The 11,452-nt window shown below is 34.0% G+C and overlaps 1 protein-coding gene and 1 non-coding gene across 2 annotated transcripts; both read left to right on the top strand.

Annotated features, from left to right (window-relative positions):
* Window positions 1–3,986: 3,986 nt before the first annotated feature.
* On the top strand, window positions 3,987–4,060 carry trnai-aau (transfer RNA isoleucine (anticodon AAU)). The gene has a single exon. It is a non-coding gene; the product is annotated as a tRNA-Ile (tRNA).
* A 3,709-nt stretch (window positions 4,061–7,769) lies between these two features.
* On the top strand, window positions 7,770–10,992 carry exoc1l (exocyst complex component 1 like). Its single transcript, XM_058385250.1, has 3 exons — window positions 7,770–7,890; window positions 8,485–8,648; window positions 10,486–10,992. The coding sequence occupies exons 1-3, from the start codon at window positions 7,770–7,772 to the stop codon at window positions 10,744–10,746; spliced, it is 546 nt and encodes a 181-aa protein (XP_058241233.1). The 3' UTR covers window positions 10,747–10,992.
* Window positions 10,993–11,452: the final 460 nt, after the last annotated feature.

Genomic DNA, 11,452 nt, shown 5'->3' with positions numbered 1-11,452 from the left:
AATGGCAATCCGAATGGAACCAATGTTTAAATAACAAGCTGTATGAAATAAATCCAAACATTGGAACAAAACATACATTTCCTTTTAATAACTGTTGGGATCAAGTCATATATACAAGATGCAGAATAGGACACTCAAAAGCTACACACCAATTTTTACTATCAAGAGAAAATCCACCACAGTGTCCATCATGTAAAACCCTTCTGTCCATCAAACATATTTTGTTCGAATGTAACAGTTTTACCCCTAGAAGAAAACTGTTTTATTCTGTTGACACTTTTGAAAACGTTTTTAAACAAGTAAACCCATCTTCAGTTTTAAAGGTCCTAAAAAAAGTTCATCTTAAATATGTTATATAGTTTTAATATTGAATAACAAAAACTGACTCTCGCCATGAATATAGCCATAGAAGCTGGCATGGTGTTAAAGAAGGAAAGGAAAAGAAAGAAAGGAAGGAAGGAAGGAAGGAAGGAAGGAAGGACTGACTTAATTTCTCACAAGAAGCCTAAGGAAACAATTTCACACACAGGTTCCTCTCTCAAGAGATTTTTCTACCATGTGAGTTAAATTCTTTCAAATATTAGGAAAAATGAATGAATATATGCTGAATATATTGTGAATACTTTAAGTCTCATTGTCATGACTGCTGTGGTTTTTCATGTTTTAACTCTCATTAATTAAAACTCTAGGCTAAAGTGTATTTGATATTGGAGAGAGAATAGACAACATATACTATATTTTAATCATATTTTTACGAGTGAAGATGGCCTTGGATGTGATAAATTCAAGATTCAAGATTCAAGATTCAAGATTCAAGAAGCTTTTATTGTCATTTCAACCACATACAGCTGGCACAGTACATAGTGAAATGAAACAACGTTTCTCCAGGACCTGGTGCTACATAAACATACAACAACAAGTTCAACACAAAACAACAAACAACACCACAGAGCTAGGACAGAAGTTTGTCTTAGCCACGTAAAGTGCACAGTGTGCAGCTAGGTGCAAACAGAGCATAGACAAGACAGTGCAAAAATACAATAAATACAATAAAGACAACACAAAAGAACACAGGACACTTAGCGCTGAAAGGAAATAAAAGAACATGTACTGGAATGTAAGTGAAATAAAATAGATAAAGTGAAATGATGTAGAAAAAAAGTATTGTGCAAAAATATTGTGCAAAAATACACAGCAGCAGTTGAGGTAGTGCAAATAGAATAAACATAAGTATAACTATAGCAGTGGATGACAGGTTAAATTATTGGATAAATTATCCAATTTATCCAATAATAAACTGGATAAATTATCCAATTCTAAGAACACAAAAAGAATTAAAAAAATTTTAAACACAGTATTTACAGAGAATTCTGGTCCTAAGATACTGGACACCCTAAACAGTGGTTTGAACCTTGGTCAACATCAGAAAATGAGACACTTTATCTAACAGATTGTTTGTTTGTTTTTTTCTTTTAAAGGTGTGGAAGACTGTGTGCTGAGCTGACAAATTATGCAATTTTATTCTTTCATAATGTCATGAGATTTTATCCACCCAAACACTAGGCGAAATATTGGTTCCTATAGCATACACGATAGATAGATAGATAGATAGATAGATAGATAGATAGATAGATAGATAGATAGATAGATAGATAGATAGATAGATAGATAGATAGATAGATAGATAGATAGATAGATAGATAGATAGATACTTTATTCATCCCAAAGGGAAGCAGTATCCACAAACACAGGTAATAGAGAAAATAGGAAGGAATATAACTAAAATACCCAAATTAGGGTACACTGAAAAAAATGACTTTTTGGTGTATTAAAATTTACTAAGTTAACCTTCATAATTATTACATCGTAATATTAAATTTCAATGAGAACTAGAATTTCCTAAGTAAAATTTAACATACATACACATTTAATTCATGTAATAAATTAACTGAGTGGAAGGGTTAAATATTATGTGTTCACTCGTAATATTTAAATCTTTTATTGTCATTGCACATAAACCTAGTAATTTTAAGTATATTTTAAACATTTTAAAAGTGTAGCGCGTGTAGGGCTCTGATGACATGTTTCATGTATTGTTTTGCTATATTTTATGCCTTCCGTTTTCCAAACAAATGTTATATATGTTGCATTAAATGTATAGGTTTTTTGTTGTATGTATTATTTATTTATTTATTTTATTAAGACGTTTTGTTTAATTAAAAAGGGTTCCAGTCATTGGCATCATGGTTGTTCCAGTTCCAGTGAAATTTCACTAAATGCACTTAAAAAAACAAACAAACCCTGTGTTAAGGCTGTGAATATTAAGTCACTTTTGTTAATGTTCGCTAAATAAACTATTTAAATGTATTTTTTAGGGAAGTTAAAATAACGTTGTATACAGCAGTATGGTGGTTTAGTGGTTAGCACTGTTGCCTCACAGCAAGAAGATCGTGGGTTGGAACATCTAAGTATCAAATTTAAATATAATTAAGTAAATTTTACTCAATTTATTTATGAGCATCAAGTTAAATATTAAGTAAATTTTCCCTAATAATGACAGGTGAATTGCACTTAATTTTAGAACAGTAAAATTTAATTAAAATCTGTGTGCCAATTGTTACAAGGATTTTATTAAGTAAATCTTACAAGTTTGTTTTTTTCAGTGTAAAAATATAACAAAAAAAATTATCAAATAACAAAAATATCAAAATATTACCAAATATAGCAGAATATAACAATATAACAAAATATAGCAGAAAAATACTAAAATACCCAAATTAGGGTACAAAAATAAAACAAAAAATATATCAGATAACAAAATATAAAATATATATAAAAAAATATCAAATAAAATATAAAATATTACAAAATATAGCAGAATATATTATTATAATTACTTGAAGATGATGTGGGACATTTTATGTTTGTGTTAATGTTTCTGTTGTAATGTTTCTAACAATGAAAGAAAGAAAGAAAGAAAGAAAGAAAGAAAGAAAGAAAGAAAGAAAGAAAGAAAGAAAGAAAGAAAGAAAGAAAATGTTTTGTTAAGGTTTCCACCATGGACATTTCAAAACTATACCCCCTTGCCCAGGTAGTTCAGTTGGTTAGAACGTGGTGCTAGTAACCAAGTCAGACAGTTTCATTTAGGGGCCCTGAGTTGTCAGTTCCACCTTCTCTATGCACCAGTCAGACAATTCCTGGATTATCAAGATACAACCTTTTCAGACCACTGCCTTTAAGAGCCTGCTCCTAAAGCACCCTGGGCAATCAGTTATGCTATTCTATTTGCATCAATGACCCTGGTCATGAGTCTACAACATGGCAAAGTATGTAAATGACAAATCTTTGCACAAGAACCAATTCAGTAGTTCATTTTCCAAATTTTGCCCTCAACCATGACTTGTTTAACAATCTCTGTTGACGAAAAACTTCTTCACAACATGATGTCACCACTACCATGATTCATTGCGTGGATAGTGTTCTCAAGATGGGGAGGGTCCTTAATGGTTTCCATCAAATGTTGTGCTTTGTGCAAGAGGAAATTAGTTATTTTTTGTTCCACTTTGTTCCATGTGTTTGCTGAGAGTCTATTTTGCATATCTTTTTCTCTATGATTTCATATGGCTTGTCAATCATCATTCTTTCTTTCTTTCTTTCTTTCTTTCTTTTCCCTTTCTTCCTTTGTGATTTCATATGGCTTGTCAATCTTTCATAAAGGCCAGTTTTGTGCAGCATGCAGGTTATGGTTGTCATGTATCAATTATGGCAACTAATTAGCCTGTATTTACTAGTTTGATGATTGCATTACATTCACGTGTTGTTTAAGATTATTCAAAGGTTATTTTATGGGATATATTTTTAGGAAAAGTGGGAAGTATGTCTGATTGCTGGTGAAAATGGATGGTGACAGCCATGTGCATTCTATAAGTAAATACGCGCATGCTCGCGCACACATGCATGCACACACGTGTGTGCAAGTTTCTCCAGGCCGGTTAGCTCAGTTGGTTAGAGCGTGGTGCTAATAACGCCAAGGTCGCGGGTTCGATCCCCGTACGGGCCAAGGATGCTTTTCGACTATGGCTTTAGCCGCTTAATTTCTCATTTAATGCGATTAAAAAAAACAAAAAAAAAACACCCGAGTTAAATTCTTTCAACGATTGAAAAAAATATATATATTTGTTGAATCTAAGCTAAACTTCGATATTGGGGATTGTATAGACAACATAAAATATATTTTAATTTTATGATGCCTTTGGATAAGAAGAATATTATCTACTTCTAGGAAAACATTTTATCTAACAGATAAAATGTTTTTGTGTGTGTGTTTTTGCTTTTAAAGGTGAGAAGGACTGTATGGCAATATGACAAATTATGCAATTTTATTCTTTCATAATATCATGAGAGTTTGGATTAACAAGATATTTTATCCACCCAGACACTAGGCTAAATATTGGTTCCTATAGCATACACCATATTATAATTACTTGAAGAAGATGTGGGTCAAGCTGGACACTGTGTTGGCCCAAAATATTTTAACCCCTGAAACACTAGCCCAAACACTGATTCCAAAAAGACAAACAGGCATTTTCTTTAATATATTATCAATTGTTTAGGAGTGAAATTTTTCTACTGTAATGTAGAAAGAAAGAAAGAAAGAAAGAAAGAAAGTAAAATAGACTAATGAGTGCCATCTACAGGCTAGACTTCTGTTTAAGCTATCATTTAAGGTGGACTGTTATATTATAGATGAGTTGTTTTTTTTTATGTCTTAACCCTCATTAATTCAAACTCTAAGCTAAATTTGTTTGATATTTTAGAGAGGACAGACAACATACAATATATTTTAATGATATTTTTAAGCTTGAAGATGAAACTAAATTATCCAATTCTAGGAACACAAAAAGAATTTACATTTTTTAAACCCAGCATTTACAGAGATTTTGGTGTTCAGAATGTTCAGACCACCTTAAACCTCAAGGTATATGGTACACTTGAAGCTGTTTATAATTGCTTTGTCCCCACAATTCATTCCTACTGTACTTTAGGGGAAAGATTGTTGGACCACAAACCATATGCCTATATTCCAGACATCAATAAATAATTTTGGATGTTTGTAGTAAGCAATTTTGATCAGATTTCAGCTCCAACAATTATCAATTATCTCATTTTCTGACACTGTTGTTTGAGATCCTGACACTAGGTATAAGCTGGGGTTGCCATTGCCAGTTTATTCCCTACTTTGTGTCTTCCCATCTGAATCACAACACTGTGATTCTTACTTCTTTCTACATGAGAATAACGGAGAATATGGACCTCACATGGAATAACACTAAGAACACTCATGGTGGATGGTTTGAGGCTTTCAGAAGCATGTGTCCACTTAGAGCCATTTACCAGCCATGTTTTTGTGGGCAGAAAAGAGACCATCAAGTGATGACATACTATTAAGACCAACTCAGACAGACAGAGAAAGAGAGAGAGAGAGAGAGAGAGAGAGAGAGAACACTACTATGTTAAAAGCACAGAGGATGTGGTTTAGTGCGGTGTGATGTTTGTCTCCAAACGACCTGCCTTTTCACAGTACCATAGAATCATGAAGACAACATATCAACTGGCCTTTTCTTAAAACCTTATCACAAATCCAATTCGGAGTTGTTGAGCAGGCAATTGTCAAACGCGGTATTGGGATCAAACATAAGAATTACAAAGAAAATCCAAAACAAATAGTCAAATAGGTTGTAGCAAACTAGTCAAGGCAGAGATAAGGGAGGCAGTGGAATATGGCTCAGAAATTACACAAGTTAAGAGAATGGCAAGGTGAACAATCCATAGACATGTCCTGATGTGGCACATGAAGAAAACAGGAAATTTTGAAAACCTCTGCTGGTGAGGAGGGGCACTGTCCTGGGCTGCTATTTAAAAACATTATTATTTATTTGCATCATGCCTATAGTATACATCTTGGGATCAATAAATCAAATTTAGCCTCAGATATTGAAAGAAAAAAAAATCTCTGAATTCATCAGCAACAATTTGTATTTAATTAATTTAATTGTATGATTTACTACATATTAAGATGGCCTAATATATCAATAATTTTTAAAAAACCAGTCTTTTCAAAATTCATAACAATATATTCAATATGATTAAAAAGATTAAGGAAATCCAATTAGAAAACCATGAATAAAAAGTAAGTAACTTAATTAAATTAATTTCTTGCAACAGCACCATAACATAGTAACAATAAACATCATCAGTCTCTAAACCTTATTAAGCACAGTATGTACAAGACTGCATGTAGATCTTCTACATATACTGTATGTTCTACAAAAGGCGTCAGTTTTCCTACCTCAAGCTTTCGGCAGTCAGTTTCCCTGTTTGATCCTGACAACAACCCCTTTATATGAAGTTCCATGAAGAACAAGCCAAGCAAATTTACAAATGGTATGGTTATCAGGTCAGAAAATAAATGCAGCTAAATTAAACTGAATTTCTTCCTTCACTCCCCCTATCTCATATATGAGATACATTTACATGGGTGCTTTTACGTTTACACAGGTACAAGGACACAGTCAGATATGAAGCTTGTCAGACAAACAAGACCATTTTCAACATGAACACTTGGTGATGGGCATTGAATTTAAAGAATCCTTAGTCAGGGTTGCTTAATAATAAGAAATTACAATTTAATAATAATAAATTTGTTGGAAAAATATATTACATTGCAAAAGAATATTACATTTACAACATTTGGCAGACACCCTTATCCAGAGCAACTTACATTTTTATGTCTCCCATTTTTGAATACGACTAAGCAATCAAGGGTCTGGCTCAAGGGCCCAACAGTGGCAGTTTGGTGGGTCTGGGATTTAACAACCTTCTGAGCAGTAGTCCACCACCTTAAACACTGAGCTACCACTTCCAACAAAACATAATAATTTTGCTAACAAAAATGTGCATATCTCATGTTGAGACCAATTACTGAAGCTGAGGATCTTTCATGCTGAAAATTCTTACACATTTTTATCCCTTTATTGATGCCCCCAATATAAATTCACAACAAACTATTGCTTTAGGTCTCTCATTTGCTTTTGCCTTCCAAAGTCTAATAAGCCTAGTTCATTCCGTAAGAGAGTAGTGTTCCTTGCGAGGCTACTTCTTTGCTGGTGTGTGTGAGTGCTTTTCTTCCATTTTAAATAAAGTGAAACCACTTTGGCTAAATCTCTTAGGATTTCCTATGGCACTTTACCCTCTGTCTTTCCTTACACAAACAGGACCAATCTAATACAGTGCTTTTTCCAGCTGAAACTCGGTTATTTGGCGTCTGTTCAGTGGCATCTGACATCTTCACACAGGAAGCTATTGATTATCTCTTTCCCAACAAGAATAAATGCCTCTGGGTTTGTGTGTATACACTTTTAAGAAGTGGAAGAGTGGGTGTGCACTTGTGTGAATGAATTTCACAGACATAAATTATGCATTTCTAAATCGATTACAAATTGGATCTTTATGGTTGATAGCGCCGCAAAAGAAATATTCTGAGTGGTCTCAAAGCAACTGGTCTTTAATCGCTGCTTTTATAGTGGAGGGTTATGGGGTAGGTGCTACTTGATAACTTATGAAGCTGGGGAGAGGGGAGAAAAAGAGGAGAGAGAAAGGCACAAGACGCTGGACAGGACAGGAACGACACAGTCGTCTGAAGCTGGAGCAAACCTAATTTTGCCCTCCGTCTGTTTTAGTCCTCCCTTTTCCCATTTTTTTTCTCTAAGATGTCATCATTGTTGAAAGAGGAGATGCAGCGGGTTTTGTTCAGACCAAAAAAACAGAAACTGGTGGAGTTTATAGAGATTGAGGAGAAAAGAAGTGGACGGCATTTCCTTTGTGTGTCTGGTAAGACACCTAAGTTTGCATCCGCACCGTATACCTGAATGATCTTGGATTTGTCTTGTCATGTTTACGTTAGTGTTTGGCTATGGATTTTTAGAATCATTATGTAATGAAGAAGCTGCTTGAGTTATTTCCTAAGATCTCTCTTTTCAGTAAAATATCTGGAGACTATTATGGCAAATATAAGCATTAATGCTGCATTAGGGCTTGCTTGTTTTGTGATTATTAATTAAAAAAATTAAAATGTCAATGTCAGCCTATTCTTTATAATGTATGCTGGTATTTTATATTTTGGGGTGACTAAACCTTTATAAATCTTGTTTCTGTTTATTTGCAGAACATTTTTTGTAGGTTTTTACAGGAAAGTGTTCATCTGAGGAGGCTAACTATAGAAAGGGTTTTAGATTTAACCTTTGTTTGTTTGTTTATTTATTTTGAAATCCAATATATAATGAATGTGCTGCTTACATAAAAATAAAAACCCATATCTTCTGATTCAGTTCTAACATATTAAACTGATATTTAGACAAATCTTTCCCAACCTTGCTTATTAGCCTGAATGTAGTCTAAATTTACTTTGTGTATGTTTGTGTGTAGTATCTAAGAGCAAAGAAGTCCAGATCTCAGTGGTGCAGTGTGAGAAAGCTCGCCCTTCTAAAAGTAAGAAGTCAAGGCGTATTGGACTGGAAGATCAATATGTGAGGACAGAGGTGTGGGCTCTTGAAGAACTGAGGATTCTGGATGGGAGAGACCCTGACATAGTAAGGCTAACTTTTCCTAGGCTCAAGTGTCTTGAATTCAATGCTTTATGTTTCATCCATATGAAGCTGTAAATGCCTTAGTGGTCTATGCTAGACTCAAACCCAAATGCTGTCCAAACAACTCAATTGGTGCACAAACAACTCAGATACTGCTCATACGTCTCAAACGCCACACAAATAACTCAAACACCAAAACAAAACACATCAAACTCTGCTCAACCAAATCAAACACCAAACAAATACAACACAATGACAACACAGTTCAAAACATCACACAAAGTATTCAAACACCACTCAAATACGCCACTTTATAAACTCAAACATCCCACAAAATAAAACAAACACAACTCAAACTACTCAAGGACAATTCAGTCAAAAATAAATCACAAACAACTCACCATTCAGCCAGCAGAAACACAACACAACTCAACTCAAATATCTCAAACCACATGACTTAAACAGCACAAATCCCACTTAAACAAAAAACAAACACCGTTCCAAACCTACTTAAACAATCCAGTCAACTCAATCACCACTCAAAAATCTCTTAAACAAAGTTGACATTGATCAAACACTGATCATCAGATGATGTTTTTAATCTTAAATTGTGTTAGTTCTGGTGGTTCTCTGACAAGTGCCCTCTGTAATTGGTCTCTGACATTTTGGTGGTCGGCCTTGTCTAGAGAGATTTGCGGTTATACCACATTCATTCCATTATTTAAATAATTTATTTAATGGTGCTATGCAGAATGTTTTAAGGGATCTTTTTAAAACCAGACCCTGACTGATGTTCAAACCACGATGCTGTTTGTTCAGGAATGTTTTCCGGGGTCTTAAAGGAACAGGTGTGTTTATAATGTGATCCTTTTAATCGCACCATCCAGCTAATTGTGTGATTTTCAATGGCAACTGGTCAGACCAAAACGGAATGAGGTGAATACATATGCAATCCTAACATTTATTATTTTATTTATTTATTAAACAATTTTGCAAATTACTGCACTGTATATACATAGATTTTCCCTACTAACACAATATAATAGCATGTTTGAAATGTAATACCATTAGAATTAATTACTACATTTTTAAATGTTTTTTTTTTTAATTATTATATTATAGCTTTATTTTTTTTATTGTATATATGACTGGTAAACCTTATCGTGTTAGAGCAGAGAATAAAGATGCTCTCCAAGCAAAATCTTTTGCTAGAAATTACAGTACATACTATAGAAGACAGCCTACATAAATGAAATTTTTCAATATTTATATTCAAATATCTGTGATGTGTTAAGACCTTGGTGCTAAATTATAAGTTGGAGTTTTGTGTTCATTTATTTCTCTGAGAAATTATTGTTCTTGTACTGCTTGCTACAATGGCGGTCAATGGGAAGAATACCTTTTCTCACTCACCATTTTCCAATGTCCAATATCACATTAATTATAAAATCCAGTACATAATTAATGGAGAGAGCAAACATTGGAATCAGAGTTTAAGAATGCAATGCATTTGTACAATGATGTTGTGCTGATTTCCATCAGAGTCAAAAGGACAGACTAAAGGAATAAAGTGTGGCTGCTGCATTTAGAGATTTATTTCACTTGCACCAGTATCAGCAGGTAGCCAAATTGCATTTTGGGTAATGTAGAAAACTGCTACCAGAAATGAAAAAACTAATATGTCAAATTGGAATTTTGTTGTAAAAAGCACATGTTAATTACAAAAAATATTATCCAAGGTGTTCAGGATGGATTTTTTCCAGTGATAATGTTGAGTAGACGCAGTATGTCTATAATTACAGTTAGTTATGGTTAGTTATTATTCTCTTTGCTCTTACAGGACGATCCCTGTTTCCTGATGCACTTCGACACGGTGCGTCCTGTGAAAGCAGTGAACTGTGCTGCGAAGTACTGCCTGGCCCGCTGTCTGGTTGCACTTAGTGACTCACACCAGCACAGTGAGCTAAATCTACGCAACTTTGACTGGACATACATCAAGCCGACATCCATATACTCCAACAGAGGTGACTGCATGGTCCTAATGCGGATCTGCTTCTATGCCTTTAACCTGGTGTGTCTCTCCTTGTGTCCTGTGCCTTAGGAAAGGTTTGAGACATTGCACTTCCTGCTCCTGACTCCTCACATGAAACACGTGAAAGAAACTTTGGTAGATCGTTCACAAGACTCCTACTTGCAAAATTGTGACCTATATAAAATAACAGACTTTCCTGAACTAATCTTGAACTATTTTGCACATCTTTCAATAAAGTAAAGTTCTCACATTGTTAAAAAAAATTGGTTAGCCCCAAAAAGTGATTGCGATTTATTTGATTTGCTTGAACATGTATTAAATAATATATTATACATAATAAATATGTCCTTGAAAACACTTTCTATGGTTATACTTGCCTCTATTTACAGCCAGTGGCCATTTTGTTAAGCTGGCTCCTTATATCCACTGTCTATGTTCAGAAAATATAGTTTAGAAAATGAATCCAAAACATATTTCTAAAATTGTTTTAATGGATTATATTTATATGTGCTTCAAATAGATGTGTCAGAGAATGTAATGGATAAACAAAACCATATTTAGACCAAATCCACTTTCATTTTTGGCTTTTCGCCAAACTGTTGAAAAATCCAGTCATGGTGGCATCCGATGGGTTTTCCCAGGCCTCTGGGAAAAACACTAATATATAATTCTGAGCTGAGTGGAGTGAATCATGCACTTTGTGTAATTCCTCAGACTTACACAGAGAAAACCTTGAGGCTGAAAAACAAAATTGCCGATATCCGCCTTAAAGTGT

This window comes from Hemibagrus wyckioides, linkage group LG29, assembly GCF_019097595.1.
Source record: "Hemibagrus wyckioides isolate EC202008001 linkage group LG29, SWU_Hwy_1.0, whole genome shotgun sequence".
NCBI lineage: Eukaryota > Metazoa > Chordata > Actinopteri > Siluriformes > Bagridae > Hemibagrus > Hemibagrus wyckioides.
Note: the sequence above shows the minus strand (reverse complement) of the source record. Positions and strands in the feature narration are given on the sequence as shown.

Bases quoted from the DNA above. Each gene is read 5' to 3' on its own strand.
- exoc1l (XM_058385250.1), top strand. From the start codon at position 7,770: ATGTCATCATTGTTGAAAGAGGAGATGCAGCGGGTTTTGTTCAGACCA. The intron at 7,891-8,484 runs GTAAGACACCTA...GTTTGTGTGTAG, and splicing joins GCATTTCCTTTGTGTGTCTG to TATCTAAGAGCAAAGAAGTC. The intron at 8,649-10,485 runs GTAAGGCTAACT...TTGCTCTTACAG, and splicing joins ATGGGAGAGACCCTGACATA to GACGATCCCTGTTTCCTGAT.